Source organism: Thunnus maccoyii, chromosome 13, assembly GCF_910596095.1.
Source record: "Thunnus maccoyii chromosome 13, fThuMac1.1, whole genome shotgun sequence".
In the NCBI taxonomy this organism is placed as follows: Eukaryota; Metazoa; Chordata; class Actinopteri; order Scombriformes; family Scombridae; genus Thunnus; species Thunnus maccoyii.
Genome location: NC_056545.1, coordinates 24,055,662 through 24,073,763, shown reverse-complemented (window position 1 = coordinate 24,073,763; position 18,102 = coordinate 24,055,662). Strand labels below are relative to the sequence as shown.

The 18,102-nt window shown below is 38.2% G+C and overlaps 1 protein-coding gene across 2 annotated transcripts; it reads right to left on the bottom strand.

Annotated features, from left to right (window-relative positions):
• Positions 1-252: 252 nt before the first annotated feature.
• kcnip1b (Kv channel interacting protein 1 b) lies at positions 253-17,311 on the bottom strand. Of its 2 annotated transcripts, none has more exons than XM_042431493.1 (8): positions 17,224-17,311; positions 2,395-2,519; positions 2,202-2,271; positions 2,047-2,117; positions 1,816-1,923; positions 1,617-1,721; positions 1,150-1,212; positions 253-411 (listed from the first exon to the last, which is right to left on the bottom strand). In XM_042431493.1, the coding sequence occupies exons 1-8, from the start codon at positions 17,309-17,311 to the stop codon at positions 364-366; spliced, it is 678 nt and encodes a 225-aa protein (XP_042287427.1). In that variant the 3' UTR covers positions 253-363. The 2 variants fall into 2 exon arrangements, with proteins under 2 accessions (XP_042287427.1, XP_042287429.1); XM_042431495.1 differs by lacking the exon at positions 17,224-17,311 and adding an exon at positions 6,709-6,766.
• Positions 17,312-18,102: the final 791 nt, after the last annotated feature.

Sequence of the window (18,102 nt, the reverse complement as noted above, 5' to 3'; positions counted from 1 at the left end):
AAAACTTCTGCTGGTTGAACAGTAGCTCTTTGCTGGTCAGGAGCAGCCTTGTAATGTAGGAGCATCTTTATCTTTTACAGGCCAATCTTCAAGGCAGGACTGAGGGTGATGTGTTTATGTCCAAGTCTGTCACATCAGTCACTTTGTATTGTGTGGCGCAACTCCGCAGGAAGGCTAAAAGCATTCCAGTCCAGTCCCTTCATTAAAGTCTTTGTGGGGATTTTGGCTATTTCCAGACCACAGCTGGATAAAATGGGAAGGGAGGGAGAGACTGGATGTATTGCACATATGCATCCACAAACACACACTCACAACAAGCCCTCTCATTTTCCACGCCTTTTTCTCCATCATCTACCCCTTCTTCTACATCACATTCTCAAACAGCTGCATGGATCTCATCATGATTTCATCCTGGGGAGAGAGAAGACAAGTAATCATGGCAGAATGATGTAATTAACTAGCATCTGTTTTGTACTTCTGTATATAACGATGTACAGCTAGTCCTGTTGCACAAGCAGCTTCCAGGGCTAACATAATTCATTTATCTTTGCAGAAACATCCGTTTCAAATATTTCTGGAGGAGTGTTGATATTCTTTGTAATGTTGAAGTTGGTGTTCTCTGCATGTGTATGACCTCATTTAGACTAATGCACATTTGGGCATATAATGCGGTGATTAGAACCTGTTATAAATCTACATAAAGCACACATCTACTTGCACTGTCTGCATTGACAATTTCAATGTTATATATGTTTTCTATGTGTTATCTAAGCTCAAAGGTCCACTCACTAGCTTTTGGAGCTTTCAACTGCATCTCAGGGTCTTAATTCAGCAGCTGGAGCTAGCTCAGGTGTCATAATGCATAAGTGTGTAATTGTGCTCCATTCACTTAGTGAAGACCATGAGATGTGACTGACAGCTCTGAAAGCTAGTAAATGGACTTCTGTTTCCCAAGGTCAAGAATGAATTTCCATGCCAAAATTTTAAATGTACCTCTACAGTGTATAACATATGTGTATGAATACTAGGAACATATCTCAGTAATATGACAATATGCTTCCTTCTTTGATAAATGTTTCAAATTTTAAACATATTTTATTGCTATTACATACTAAATGAAGACAGCCCCAGATGTAGAGCGATACACACCTCCTGGCAGGCTATAACAAACTCCTCTAAAGTCACCACTCCATCTTTGTTTTTATCCATTTTCTGTGGAAAAACAATGTAACAGAACATAGTGTGAGCCAGTATCAGCGAATATGTGATAATTCTGTTGTGGAAATGTGTTTATTGTGAGCTTGTGTTGCAATAAACTGTACACACTATAGAACACAATACTGTCTTAGAAAGTTGCTATGGACTGCAAGGACTGGCTTTGCTAATGATATAAAAATTTACAAGCCTTATCTGAAATCTTGTATTATATGCAAAGTGTCTCAATAAAACTAAAAACATTAATTTGGGAAGTTACTAGGGTATGATAAGAGACATTAAGAGTCAGGTTGTTTTACTTCCTGCTGTGTAAAATAATGGGTTTTACAATCACCTGTCACTTAATAACAAATGCTGACTTCGACTCATATGTCTGTGAAATTATGTGTTGGTGATCTAACCTGAAAAAAGGCATCCACATGCTGCTGTGGGACGTCTCCCTTCAGCGCAGGATAGGTGTACTTGCCCATCATGTCATAAATGGCCCTCACAATCTCAGTCATTTCCTGAAAGAAGAAGAGAAGATGCACATTGTGCTGAGACAGAGGCTTTAGATGACATGAAAAGCATATTGTATACATTGTGACAGCACAGTCTCACCTCTCTGTTTATGTAGCCATCTCTGTTAATGTCATAAAGGTGAAACGTCCACTCCAGTTTTTCCCTCAGTGTTCCCCGCAGCAGTATAGACAACCCAACCACAAAATCCTGGAAACAGAACAGAATAGAGAGACAAGATAAACTCAGGAAGCATCATTGCGTATTATAGTGAAGAAATTAGTGAAGTTTTGAATAAAAATGATTACAAAGATGGATGACACTTTTTGTTACCTTAAACTTAATGGAGCCATTGTTTGTGGTGTCAAATGCATTGAAAAGATAATGTGCATACATGCTTGCATCTGCAACACAAAAAACAAATATGTAAGGCCTTCTGTTATTAAAAAGCTTCACAGAGCGTCTTCACAGAAAGTGTTGTACTTTACCTCCATGAGGAAAAAACTGTGCGTAGATGTGTTTAAATGTCTCCTCATTTACCACTCCACTTGGACATTCCTGTGGGAAAGATGAATTAAGATTATTGTACCCTATGATATTACTGTTTTTTCAGTCTGTTGGAAAAATGAACCAGAACTGTCCAGGCTGTAATCGTATCTGTCAACTACAATGTGTGATTACATTCTTGAAACCACGGTAGAGGATCTGCAGCTCCGGTTTGCTGAAGTTGGTAAGAGCTTCCAGTTGATCAAGACCCTCTGGCCTGTGACACACCATCGTCATCTCCAGCTCATCATCTGTTTTATCTGCAGGGAAGAGAGAGAGAGAGAGAGAGATAGCAAGAGATATATTTATTACACCGAATCGTGTCAAGACAGTCCGTTTAACATGTGCCATGTCTTTCCAATCTTTAGAAATATGAAAACTGTAACACACAGGAAAGAGACAATTCAGCAAAGCTTGAGAATGTTAAGTCGGCGGGAAACATATTAAAAGTCTGATTAGACAGCAGAAAAGTGCGCTTGCAGAGGTAGCAGCACAAGAATAAGGCAGGGAGAGGATCACAAAGAGGTAGAAGAGAGACAAAGATGGATTTTTAGAAGAGCTACATACACTTGACAAATTAGATTCCCCTCTAGGAGTTGAGGGATTTTATTAATGGTAACATGGTGCTCAGTATCAGGTGCTGTGGAGATGGATGGTGGTTAATGATGTGAAGTAATGGCTCTGCTGTGGGCAAGTGTTTGTCACTATGACAGTCTCCAGCTAAAGGGCAATGCTAACACCCTGACTTCCGACAGCGGACGCAATCCACACACCTATAATTTCACAACAACGAACAAATATCCAAGAGAAAACAAGTGCTCTCTGCAAGTCGTTATTAGGTTTTCACACACATCTACAGCCTTGTGCTGGTGTGACAGATTATTAGACAGAATATTTACACATAGAAACACACACTCACATGGGGCTGGTCTCTGTAAGTTACATCATTTTTTGAGATATAAATAATATATTTAGCATTTTTTGGAGTTATACTGTATTATCTGCTATATCCTTGGGTGGATTATTTTAACATAAAGAACAAAACACTACCAGGCTGCACAATGAAAGCTGGTTAAATGACTTGACAAACACACACGTGAGTCCAAACAAGCTCTACTGTAGTTGTGTCAGCATCGATTGGCTTAGTCAGACTCTAAGAAAAGGAGATAAAAATGAACATGATTCTCCTGCTTTTTGGAAAGCAGTGACTCATTTATTTCAACTCATGTGTAAAGATTAATCCTCAGTACTACATCTAGCATCTTGCATCATCTGCCAGAGGCAATCTTAATTTGAATTTTATATTATATATCTTGTTGGTCTTTTTATCCGTACCCGGAGGCACAAACTGTATGCCTGACTGTATTTAAGTTCTAAAAGTAAGATCTAATTAGCTGCATTTGTTTCTTTATACGAGAATAATTGCCTAAACTTTTGAACAATCTTAATTTGCATTATTTGGATCATGTTAGTTATTCATTAGGTTTCAGTTTCAATCAGTGCAAAAAATGCAAAATCCATGTTTCAGCCAACAGAACATCATTTGCAGCTGTACACAAGTTTACACGTGTTTACTGAGATCAAACATGTTCCCAAGGCGACATAAATAAACATCAAGTATTTGTGAAGCTATAGCCTATAGCTAATTTGGAAATGGTGATGAAATAACAAAATATGACTTTAACAGAGATCTTCCACAAGCAAAACTACAAAAATAGAGATAATATGACAACAAGTTTAAGCAATTTATTGTGATATGTTCAGGATCTATTTTCTGAAGGTTACTGAATGATGAAATATTTGGAATATTTACAGTCAGTTATCAGCTGAACATAGTGTACGTGGTTATGTATTGCTCTATCTCAATCGACCCTCCATCTTCCTCTTCCTCCTCGCTCCTGTTGCAATCTCACTACCTCTTGTTGTCATGGGGATAGACAGCCATGATAAATGTGAGCAGTGGTGGTGATACTGGATGAACTGATTAAAAAAAAAATGTCATACACAATTTGTACATTTTTTTTCTCCTTTGAATAAAAGCCTATAACCACAAGAATACAAAACAGCAAAAGTGTTGTCTTGCTGTGCTCGTGAGCATGTATTCCCTCTCTGTCAGGGTACGTGTGCTTTCCTGCAAATGCAAATGATATGGTGTGATCAGAAACACATGAAAAAAATGAGGGTGAGAGAAGGAAACAGGCAGAGGTGTTGATTAGAAGAAGGGTGAGATATGGAGAAATGGGAAGAGAGAGAGAAGGAGGTAGCAGAGTGTGAGGAAAAAAGGTGAGAAGCGAAAGAGAACAACAGATGGCAGAAAAGGATAACACAATATGTTTGGAGGACATTAAAAAAAGAGAAGACAAACACTGAGCTTTGGAAGCATGATAAGAAGGGGACATATAGTATTGATTTTGAATTTAGAGTTTACTAGTAGATACTATAAATGATAATACAAATCTTACTAGAGGACAAAATTACCAGAACATAACTGAGGGATTCAGGCAGAGAAATACTGCAGATTCTCTACCAACATCACCAGTGCTGATGGTCATTTGCAAGGCAAGAGTCTGAATATAAATGATTCAACAGTTGCTCTGCACATACATAACAACATCTGCAGCATTCATCAGCATATAGTGAGGTTATATAATGAAGTGATGGGGATAATTAGAAATGTGTGCCAGGTGGGGAGCTGTGGCAGCTTCAGGCCAGTTTACACAAACAGTTTTGGGAACAACAGGTTGTATTCAGTTTCACATGCCCCAACTGTCAATTTCGTCTTGACGTCTGAACAGTGCAAACACTTTAAGAAGAGTTAACATCATCTGGGTAGTTCATGTTAAACATACTGCATATTTTGGTTTTGGCATAATTTCTCTGACTCTATTTCTTCCCTCCATCTCACACTCAAATAAATATTTGCTACCTTACCTTAAAGTAATAGTCAGACATTTTAGGAAAGAGGTTTATTCGCCCTCTTGCAGAGAGTTAGATGGTAGTTGTATGGTGAAAGTGCAGCCAGCAGCCAGTTAGCTTAGCTTAGCATAAAGACTGGAATCAGGAGGAGACAGCTAGCTTGGCTCTGCCCAAAAGTAATAAAATCTGACTACCAGCACCTTTAAAGCTCACTGATTAATACATTATATCTTGTTTGTTTAATCCAGTGACTTCCTGGAGTCCCCGCTGGTAGCCTTGCAACCTCTAGGTGATGACAAACTTCCAGGAAGTCACTGCACCCGGCCAGAAATAGTCTAGCACAAAAGCTCCCGTAAAAACACAATGTGACATTTTAACACTCACATTTTTTTTTTTTTGAAGAAAATCTAACATGTTTTGAAAAATAATTTGGCTGGTTTTGCACATACATACACACCTGGCTCTGATTTAGTTTTATTTGTACACTATCCTCGTCACCTAACTCTTTTCACTTTTTGTGCAATACTTTGTTTCCATCTTATGGATCAATAAAGTCTCATCTATCTAACCGTATCTTATCTCTGTACCTCTGTACAGCAGGCACTGCAAGACAAACTTTAATGAAGGTAAGAAAAAACAGAGTGACCTCTGTGCATTTTATTCATTTTGTTCAAAGGCTTTTGAAAGGCTTTTTATCAGAGCAGGGAACAATATTCCATCTCATCTTGGTGGAAAACCAGTCATCCATGTCTAATATCAGGGAGTAATTGCTTTGTTGGCAGGTGCGTCTACTTTATCTCTATCTTATGCTGCTGTAAATTCATCATCATTCATCCTGGCTGAGTATTGTTCACAGCCTCCTCTTATGCCCCTTCAACCCAGTCTCCATGACAACGGGCTTTTCAAGCATAAGGCCAGGGAGAGGTATGATATGTGAGCTGTGTGATAATTCACATGCTCTCGCCTGAACCCTCATTCGCTTACCCTTTCACTCACTCACTCACACATCCAACTGGGCACCCACACGAACACGCACACTTAATCACAGAGTCGGGGGCAGTGATTTTGCTCTCTAGTTATTTTCAAGGACATCCTATTTCATGGCTTACTGTAATCTCTCCATCATGACTACATTACATGTGTTACGCTTCACACCTCAGCATCAGTGGAGGACTGATTCCTCACAATTCTGAGTGAATATTATCAATTTTCATTTTAAAATATCTATTCTTGTTTTCTGTTTCTCCGTACTTGACCGCCACATAAAGCAATTTAAATGTATTAGCGGATCTTCTTTTGCTGTTCTTTGAATTTCTAGTTCAATAATTTATAGGCACTCCAGAGAAATATGGTAAAGACATAAATGTTATTGTTTACGTTAAATGTGCATGTGTTGCACTAGTGCACACATAATAACAAAGATATATTATGGATTACCATTGGTCTAAAGAATTATTTGAATGTTTTTGTCATTTCCGTTGTCTGTTGCTCTTTTGTCTTCTCTCCATTCATCTCTGACTAATATTGACGTACCTCTCGACGGTCTCCTCTGCTTGGTTTGCATGGTCAAAGTGCCCACCACTGCACCCATGTTGTCACCGTGGAAACCAGCCTGGTCAAACAACCCAAAGAGTAATAGTCCTCTATTTATTTCACGATATTCTCAGTCTGTCGTTATGCCTTTATCTCCCTCCACAGCTCTGTATCTTAAAGGGGCTTTGCCCCTCTTCTCTCTGATTTCAGATCTGTCACTGAGAGACGACTCTCTTCTTTGAGCTGATTCTCTTGGATTTCTGATCTCTTCCTCCAAACACACATACACAAGCTGCTCCTGCCTTCCTGCGCCACTCCCTCCGTTCTGTGCCTCACTCTACTCATCTGTCAGCTTTCCCCCCTCTTTCAAGCACCCTGCCTCCTCATGCCCTCGTGTTATTGTGGAGTGTTGGTAACTGATTCCGCACTCAGTAATAACACTACTGACAAGCGAATGGTAGCAGGTGAAGGGCATTTAAAGCAGACACATCTTTGTGCTTTATATGTACTGCACTGTGCATTTTATCTATCTATTCTTATTTTCTCCTCTTATTCATTACTTATTTATCTCTCTACTGCCCTAACATATATACATGCACATACAAAAACACATGCACACACATGTGCACAGACAACTCAACCCGATGGCTAATGATGACTTTAGTCCAATACCACTCCAAATTAGTACTCTGCTCCCCGAAGCATGGTTTGTACCATAATGAGCATGTAGATTTGGTAGCTGTGAAGGCTGCCCACTTTGTGTATGTGTGTGTGTGAGTATGTGTGTGTGTGTGTGGGTGTGCGTGTGTGTGTGCGTGTGTGTGTTTGCATGTGTGTATACAATAGTTGATTCACCACATTAACATAACTCAGATCTTTCTCTCTGTAGAAACTCTATGCAGCACTGTAATGTAGAGGACAACAAAGAATTTGTATTTTTTTAAATGTTGTACATTGGTACAAACAGGGACAGAGTGTTTAATGGTGTCAATTAATATTCATGGAGTAGCTTCAGTTTAAGAAAATTAGACTGTGTGCATTGGGGGATGGAAAGCAGTAAGACTGAGTAATGTTTATTTCTTTTCAAATACCAAGTGTTAAAAATCAAATGGTTTGTTGGAGGCAGAAGCAAGTGTTTATATAAGTGCCCTCACTGTGGTCAAAACCAGTGAGTTTGCTAAAACATATCTTAGGAGGGATATTCATGTAGTATATCTTAGCATGTGATATGTCATCTGACATATGCATCAACTGCCAAACAGAAAGAAGTGATTCACAGCTTGACGATTAAAATTCACATTTATCGAATCTATGGAAAGAGATTTGAAACCATAAAGAGGCTGATTTAGTCAAAGTGAAGTACAAGTAAAGCGATTGAGTAAAACATAGAAAAATGTGAATGTCTTTTTAAATATTCCTTTGGCTCCAGACCAGAAATTCTCTCTCTGCCTCACTTATTCTTTGGGTGTGTGTGACGGCTTCAGAAAACCTCTCTCGGTTTAAAAAATTCATGGAGAGCCATTTTTTCAATGTTGTTTCAGCTTTCCTGTTTCTTGAAAGTTGCGTTCTTCAGAGTGAGCCGTAAAAAGAGCAAAAAGCCATGTGGAGGAGTACGGCGGCAAAAATAAATCCGATGTGACAGGCCTACGATGTATGACATCATGAGTTTAAGAGCTTAAACTCCATAGTCATTCATAAATTGAATATTTTATTCCCTCATAGTTATGTAAGCCTGTTTGTCTACACTGTTTGAATAGCAAAGGACTGCACAGTATGCAGGTTACCGCTATTCAGTTAAATTGTGTGGTGTTTGTGTGTATATGTGTGTCTGTGTTTGTGTGTTAAACATATAAAGTCATGCATAATTCTGGTAAATATACACCTCTCTCTTGGTAGGTGCCTTTCACACACTACACACTAAAATTAAAAAATTACCTTTCTACCTTTATAGCTCATTTGCACTCATGCAATTCATTCATTCGTTTCCCTGTGTTTTTACATCAAATATTCATTACTTTTACTTCCTGGAAAAAAAAAATCTGCACAGTGACGTCATCTCAGACTAGGAAGAATAAATAAAAATTCCACTTGATATCACAGATGTTTAAACAAACCTTCCCCTCCCCTCCTCCCTATACAAATAGAAATAAGCCCCCTGACATACATACGCAAGCAGTTGCAGATGGAGAGTTAAGCATTTAGATCACTATAAGAAACTGTTGTAATCCCCTTGACAGATGTTTGCCATCTGGAACTGCCTTTAAGCAGCATATCAGCCTGCACAGTGACAAGCACAACTGATGTCATCATCTCTTCATCATCTTCTCACCACTTCATGAGCTACACAAGTCGGCTCACCATTGCCAACTGACAGGACTCCCTCATCAAAATTTCAATTTTACAGCCACTAATGGAAAGGTGAGAGAGCAGTAAAAATAATAATAGATCCAGACAACATGAGCAGAATTTGAACGCAGCATTACTGAAAAGCCATTGCACATGTTCATCACTTAATTTCAAGTAAGCTGAAGACAATCAAGACTATGTCCTCAGTCCCGTATCTGACTGAAACTGTTCTTTAAGTGTGAAAAAAATACAATAACTCGAGGTAGGTAGGTTGAAACATGGAAGAGGTGGAAAAAAATCTTTCGATCTGAGAGAAATTCTCTTCTCTCCTCCTGGCATGAGATAAGAGTGTCAAACCTGAGAGGTGGTTCTCTAGTCTTGTTATGCAGAAGCCCCCCAATAAATTATTTCATCTCTACTGCTCTTTTTCTCACCTTAAAGGTGTGTAAGATTTAGCGGCATCTAGCGGTGAGGTTGCACGTTTTCTACCAAGTCCACTCGCTAGATGCCACTAAATTCTACACAATGCACCTTTAACATCCCTCTGTTACCTTCATACTTCATATTAGAACTAGTTGTGCTTTAAGAATAGGATAACATGGATTTGATGAGGGGAAAAGGGGCTGCCTGATGAATCAATATACTGTACAGTTTTTGGAGATAGTATATTATCTCTCCACAATCTTTTTTGTCGAATGGCTTATAGTTAGTTTCACATGGAAATGTATCAATTTGGATATAGTAATTACTTATTACTTATGTCATTGGTGACCAGTTGCATATATAATGCATATTGAGCTACATTAAAATAATATTGTTTGTCAGAACATGTAATTGACAATAATAAACCCACAAAAAACATACTTTTACCATTTTTCCCCTCAGTCATTTAAAGATGCTAAAGATAATTTTCATTAATATTTTTCATTGCAGCCTTTTCTTCATGTAGGGCCTTTTCTGGTGTGAAATACAGTACATTAAAAGCTCTGGTTCTGCTTGGAGGAGGTTGGGCTGACACCCACACAAGTCCATTTTTGCAGGGATATGAGGTTTCCTCATCTGTCGCAGCTCAGACTGAGACTCTTGGCACAACTACTTGAATAGCAGCTTGGCCCTCCTCATGTTCAGCGCCAATGTCATCTGAGCTAGCATTATCACTCTCCTGCTCTATTTATGTTTCTGAATTATTTGTTTCATAACTTAAACATGACTTAAATATAATACTCATCATCAGTTCCTTCAGTTTCATTTCATTTTCAGAGTTACTGTCATCAGAACCTTTCTCTGTATCATGTCAGTGTGACAGTATAAAACAAACTTCTTCATCCTTGTTCCTGAACTTATTCATAGTAACAGTTAGACAACAGTGCCACCATGAAGCCAAACAGGAAAACACAGTATTATATGTTTATATATAGCAACCTTCTAAATGTAACACTGTTAGGCCTACATACCTCATGTCTGTGGTGAACCTATAAACTTTTTAGTGAAAAGCATTGTTAAAATAAATAGTTTGAGGAATAGCAGCGAGCTGAGGGCTTAACTGCATACAATTAATAAATTAGACTGAATTAGACAGACATCAGGTGAGCAATAAAATGAATAAAAATAGCTAGTTTCAGCCTTAATATTTACCAATTTCCTTAATCAGTACTTTAGTAATAAACAAATTTAACCCATTTATTTCAGTGATTTGACATGTATATTGTAACAAATATTTAAAATGTTTTCTACCTGGTAATTCATTTCAAGAAGAGGAATAAAAAAAAACAAAAAAGCAAACCCAAATCTAATAACAATTTTTCTTTTGTCTGTCATGTATTGAAAACTGCCTGTGGCAACGTGGGGAACCTGGAGTAAAAGTCCTTTTATATTCCACACTTACAAATGAGTGTGCTCATAGTATTCCTATCGCACAGAGCAAACACATGCATACATATTCTTTTGAAAAAAAAAAAAATACAGCCACCAGCTCTTTTTGATGAGATAAGTTATATTCAGGGAAACCAGAAACCAATTTTTCATTGCGAAAACACACTCAAGTGGCGGTACACACCAAACAACGGGAGACCTTTTGCCCGACTTTCAAGTCTGAACAGTCTGATAGAAGTCAGCACTGTTGAAACAATGCAATTGTAACTATTTCTGATATTTATAATGATGAGGCTGGTTGTATCTGTGCTTAATTGGTAAGTTCAGATCACCTGGACAGTCACAGCTTCTTTCTGACACTATGGGTGTTTTTCTTTACTTGCTTACTAAGCAGAGAGTTCACAGCACTTTCTCTATTTTGGTAAGCGTGTGGTGTTACTGTTTGAACAACAGGTGGCAGCAGAGTACAATCATTCCTGAAACAATCAGCAGCTTGTGTCGCCATTGCAAGCTCATTTTGTTCATTAATAAATACAACATGCACAAAAAAAACCCCGAGTACAGCAAAATATGACATGTAGGCAGAAAAAGTAGCACCCTTTCATTCATTACTATACTGTTCACTACATCAAAATTACTGAGAGGGGGATTCTGTATGTAAATACCAGATAATAAAACGATGAGGGTAGAGAGAATTAATGTGGAGAATAAAAGACGCAGAGCGAGGAGGCAAGAGATAAAAATAAATGTAGAAGAAGACGGTTACATAAAAGCGAGTAGTGAAGTGATGTAAAAAATTAAAAGCGGAGACACACACTGTCAGCTCTGATCCACTGCTTTCACAGCCACAGAAAATGAGAAAGAGAATGAAAGGAGAAAGAAGATAGAGTGTTTTTTGGGGAGGCCAGTTCACAAATACATGGCAATGCTGAGTAATTCTGCCTTAGTGTTGGTTATAGTAGAGGTATGGTAGAAGTGCACAGGCCTTTGATAGGAATCTGTATATCTGGCATGAAAGAGGATGTGAGTCTTGGTGCAAGGTTATGCACTTAGAAGACACGTGACTTGTAATAGTGAAAGACAGGTGCAGCATGAGGCCGGATGAGAGTGTCATCACCAGCACTTCTCCTGTTTCCAATAGGAGTCTACACGAAAGAGGGTGTATTAATACAAGAATGGTAGAAAGTTTAGGGAAACGTAAAAATACCAACCATAAAATCAGTCTAAAAATAAGTCAAGGTGTTGTTAAGGGTTGCATAACAATTTCAGAACCATAACATTTACCTTATTTAGACTGATCGGTATTACAGAGAAGAGTAAAGCAGCTGATTCTGGGTAGAGATATTAGCATTAGACAGTCTAAATTGTGCATAAGCTGGAAAAAAAATATGCAAATATGCAATACTCATCCCCCTGTGATGCTTACACAAAACAGCCCAAAATGTTTAAAACGGTTCAAAGAAAATGTTGAAATTAGACATTAATTATGTCCATGTATGCATAATTTCATACCTGCGATTTAAAAATGAAGCATGGCGGGGACTCTGGGCCCTCCACTGTCTTCTATCTGAGGAAAACATCCCTGTCTTCCAATCTACAATTCAAATACAGCTCCAGACTTATCAGCCAGACACATTATCAGTCACATCCCCAAATGAAAACCAGCTTTGAGTACTGTTCAGCTACTCTCTGAACAAGAAAAATAAAAATGAATTAATTGAGCAGCAGTAGCTTGTTTCAAAGCTCCACTGCTTCTTCAGTTCAACAACACGGTTAGATTTCACATAAAGTTTCACTTGTTTGCAGTCTTCTTATAGATCACAACAAAACAGTTTCTAAAAGCAGCGGTGTAAAGTACAGTATAAATCAAGACTTGAGGAGAAAAAATACATTAGCCACTGGGGACCTAAGAATAACAGTTTGTTGCTCAGTTTATTGCCTGAGGCACATCAGCAACCCTGTTTTCCCAACTCTGGCATTCTACAGCCTGGGATGTTTAAAGGTCTGAAGATGAATATACATGCTGCTGCATTTGTAAGTAGAGTGTTTTAAAGGTGAACAAGGAGAGTTTTATGGTTCATGTCACTATATGTATAAGTGTGTGCAGGCAAATATGCATAACAATCCAAACTACTGGAGATATGTGCGTGCTGGAGATGAGGGACTTACATTTTTCACTCTACCTGACAGGCTTGCGTGTGTGAAACTGTGTGTGTATGCATATTTTTCATGTCTTCTCCCATGCATATGATAGCAATCTAAAGAGACTGCTCCGAGACACGATTATGAGAGAACTGTCCAGGGAAAGGTTTCAATTTGGAACGCAACCACAGCCGCAGTATGCTATAAACCTACTGTATTGCAACATAAACTCTTTCTATTCTGTTGTTTGAATCTGTCTTGTATGTTATCATGCCCAAAGATTGCATATTATTTTCCATGGTGTATAACATTGTTTCATGTGACCAAAATGATATGAAAGAAAAATAACCTTTATAACATTGCATGAGGGTTTTACAAACATTTGCCAGTAAAATGAAACCCTCAGTGCCTGTTAATCTACTTCTGTGTTGTTGTCAACTATCAGTTTATAAAAGGGCCAATCTGTTACACTGGCAGAAATGTATATTTTGGATATATTAAAGATACACTCTGTCCTGCTGCTAAAAATCAAAACACAAAATTGCAACCTAGTATTAACTCAGATTAATTGACAGGTCTTTTAATTCATGGACACAGCTTGACACCAATTAAATGTAAGCCTGTCATTTTCTGATGCTGTAAAAGGTTTGCTTACATCAGTAAAGCTTGTAAACAAGTCTGGATTTTGAATTACATTTGGTTGAGAAACATACAAATGCAAATTTTCAGTGATCTTCAATTATACTGTATATATAAACATTCCTCAAATTTATATGGAGAAAAAATACAGATTGGACCTTTAATTATACATAATATGCATCTACATATCAGACATGTTTTAATATTTAGTTTAGAAGTTCAGAATTGTATACCCTAATTGTGTGTTTTATTAAAGTATTTATGGACACAATAAACCTAATACGATGCAATCCAACACAACAATAAATACTGATATTTTTGTTAATGTTCAGCTTTCATTGAGTCTCCATCAGAAAGATGTTAATTGAACTTCATAGTCCTTTCTGAGGCCTTAGTTCTTAGTGTTTAGGTACAGAATTGTTGCACAAGTGTGTTCACACCCTTTACTGTACTTGAGCGTGTCCATATTGAGATAAGCTGTGAAACTTAAAAATTAAACTTGAAAAATTCCTACTCTGAGTTGAAACATTATAATCAATAGGCACCATCTTATGCAATCTATAACTGAGTATTTTGGCTAGAGGCACTTAATTAACTCATTGACATTCAATTATGGAATTAAATGAAGACACGGCCCCTGTGTCGCCCAATGCACAAGTATCTTAACTTTGACTAAGAAAAAGGTCAGTACCATGAGCTGCAATCAGCAAAGCACAAAAGAGCATTTGGGGAGAAGCAGCAAACACACACCGAGGCGCGCTGTCAATGGACGAGAGACTCAATAGAATTGACACTCCGATTCATCAGATACTCATCCTCTGAGGCTGCAGAAGGTAAGATTACTGGCCTCTAGAAAAGAAGGATTGAGATCATCCTGAAAACTGTTTTCCTCTTCATTTGCTAAAGTTTCATCAGTAGCCCACTTTGATAATTAGTCCATGCGATTGATGATATAAGCCCATTTCTGTGAAGGTAGGTTTGGAATTGTTAACTTATTTCTTTTTTTTTTTTTAAATAAAAGAATGGGTTATGCACAGTACTTCAGTTTTTAGACACTACAGATATGTGGCTGCATTGCATGACCTAGATTGTCAACCCATGCAGCCATGAGTAGGCTGTATTATTTCTAGAATAGCACAGTAGCTGACTAAGCCGCCAGGTTAGAACACTTCACTCTCAGCTATATTTTCTTTCACTTCATCACAGTAGCAGTTTTTTTTGTGTTAAAAAACTACTTGGTAGTTTTTAATATACAAGGAATACAAATGTGCAAAACTTTATGAAGACCACTTTTCCATATTTTTTGTTCATTCATCAATCCTTACGTAGAATTGATTGACATGTTATATGTCTTCCTTCAATAGTTTGTGAGAGTTTGTAGTTTATTAGTATGATGGTAAAATAGAGTACAGGCCAAAACTGAATGGAGTTTTAGAGTTGCTCTCCCTGTCAGTTGTTAAAGCATATTCACACCATTGACAGAGCGTGTTAGAAAAGGATGAATAGGATTATCTAATACAAGCGACTATTTAGATGTGTCCTTACAAGTACTGAAGCTTGCATACATTTTAGGTTTGTAAATTCTCCCAAATGGCCGGAAGTCCTATTTGTGAATCTGTTGCCATAGCTGCAGTGTCAAGTTCACTTCATTTTTCTGTAAGAAATCATTTCATGGCAGTGGATATGCTTCAAATGATTTGGAGCTAGATAGTAAAATTATCCAAATAGTTCTGGTTGGAAAATAAGCAGACAAATTACAAATTGAAATACAAATGGTGGAAAAAGTACATGGATCAGACATACATAACTGAAAGTTGGGAGTCTAAATGAGGCATTGCCTGCCAGATACTTTATGTGCCACATTTGTGTTTATATGGTAAATTTAATTTTCTATAAATAAGGGCCACAACGGACCTGCAGTTTTTTTGAAAGTCAGCGCGAGTTGATGTGTTTTATCATTCCTGACTGACTTGCAGCAGCATTCTGACTTGGTGACTCAGCGTGTTTTTGTGCCACTAAGGTGAAAAGTAACTTTCAAATAGGATGACGTAGTGAAGAGAAAAGAGAGCCAGGGTTTTTTAACACGGCGATGACAAACACAATAAGAGCTTTAGAGTGCATCGCAAAGGGATGTGTACAGATGTTGCATAACGTCATCATTTAGCTTTTGAAGGTGATAGGTGGGATACTGGTTCCAAGCATTTACTAAGTAAACCAGCTCCTTTAACCTGAAAATCAGTTGGTGATGACATGGCTGCCCGCATTAAGGAATTTAAAAACATTTTTGACACTATTAAGGAAACCTCAGAACAGCTGAAGCTCAAACAGCTCAATTGCAAATCCTGCAAATGCTTCCTTTTTAACACCCTTGTTGACAGTTTTCTGCAAGCGAATGTACACTATTTACAAAATAAACCATATCGCGCCTCTAATTTACCTGCCTCTCAGACATACTCCACCCCACCTTTGTGTCCTGACCAACTCTGAAATCAAACCTACACCCTGGGTGTTTGTTTGCACATGTCCTTAGTCTGTGCATACATACATTGTGGAATTGCGAGCCTAAAATTGTTTAATAGGAAGCAGTTTTAGAAGCTCCAAAGAAGTGAAAATGTCCATTATTTCATCAGAAAAAAAAGCAAAAAAGGTCAGTAAAGGTATACAAAATTTTGTGTAACAGAAATATCTTGGCCTCCTTTTCTATAGGGCTCCTGAGGGCTCTAATCTTATCTGGTTCATCTGGCCTGATGGCTCAATATAGCTGCCACCAGCACAGTACCAGCTACAGTATATCACACTGCTCCAGTGTCCAAAACTCAACACATTTTTTATATCCTGATGTTTATCCTGATAGACCAGATTAAGAATGGTGTTGCATTCCAACATCAAACTATAGTACATTTGAACACTACTGCATTACCAAATAAGATGTATTCATATTCTTCAGCTGAGAGCTGAAACGCTGGGGAGACTTAGTCTTCCAAAGCAATGGCTCAGTGTTTCACTCAAGGACAATGTGACAGGAAACATGGGTGTTGATGAATAGACTACACTTTGGCTGGTGTAGGAACTGAGTCTTAACCTTGACCACATGGCTGCATCAGCTGCATGAAACAAACATCAGAACTCACTAGCAGCATGCTGATCTATTTGGGAAAGATAGGTACAATTCTAATGATAAAACTAGTGACTGGTTAAGTGAGGGTGTAAAATTTAGAAGATGATGGCACATTCACTACTTGGGAAACTCAAAACACAGAAATTTTGGTTTTGCACCCTATTACAAGGGAACAATACTCGATCCAGCTAGCATATATGTTGCACTATTGTGGATGTCAAGACGATCTATTTTAGAGTATGTGTCCTGGGCCACATTGAAGGACCACCTACTCAACTGACGTCCTTTGGAGTATTTATTAAATGCTTAGTGGTGTCACAAAACCACACTGTATCTAATCAAGTACACATAAAAATGTGTGAATGCATAAGTGAAAGATGCAAGTGTATCTGTTTTACCTTTTGTGAGGGTTCCTGAGACCAGTCTCTGCAGAGACTGGATTAATTTGAGCACCCCCTGCCTGCAGCGGCTGGCGCAGCCAGCCATCCTGAGGTAGAGGTAGGGCAGACGGGGCAGAAAAAATGTTGTTCCCTCCAGTATATCTCAAAAATGGTTTGAGCTTGACGACGTCCTTTCAGAAGATATGACTTTAGTCCGGGTGGTGATACTTATTGCAAAGAAGAATCTGCCTCAGTAGTTTTTGTGATATGACATCTTATGGTCCTTTAACAGGATCCTTGTGGAGAAAAAAGTAAGAACTGACATGAATAATCAGTCACCTGCAAAATGAATCTTTAAGTGAGGCTTAAATGCAAAACAATGTACATTCACTCACACAAATGTTCCTCCACTCAGTTACACCTCACTCACTCAGTCAGAAACAGATACTCACACACCAAAAGAAACACACACACATACACTGTGGTGAAGTTCAGAGGCAAATGAAAAGGTGCTAGAATTGCCAAGAGAGCCAGATAGGCAGAAATGTTGATTGGAAAGAAAAATCCAGACCTATATGTGAAACTTTAATAAAAAAGCAAAGTTCCACAAACTAAGATCAGGCAGAGGGTAAATTATTAAATGGACTCCAGGCATAGAACATGAAGACCAGGAAGTTCTGTTCCTCCAAAGAAAAAAAGAACCTCGTCCAGTTCTTCCCACCTCCTGTCTGTATTTCTCAGATCACTCTTCTCCTCTTTGTCTTGTCTTCTTTCTTGTGGTGTTGTGGAAATGTGAGGTAGCAGTTTCTCTCCTAGTATATATATATATATATATATATATATTTTTCTGTGTGAGGATTTTCTCTGAACTTCAGTGGGAGCCCTGCGGCTGTGGTC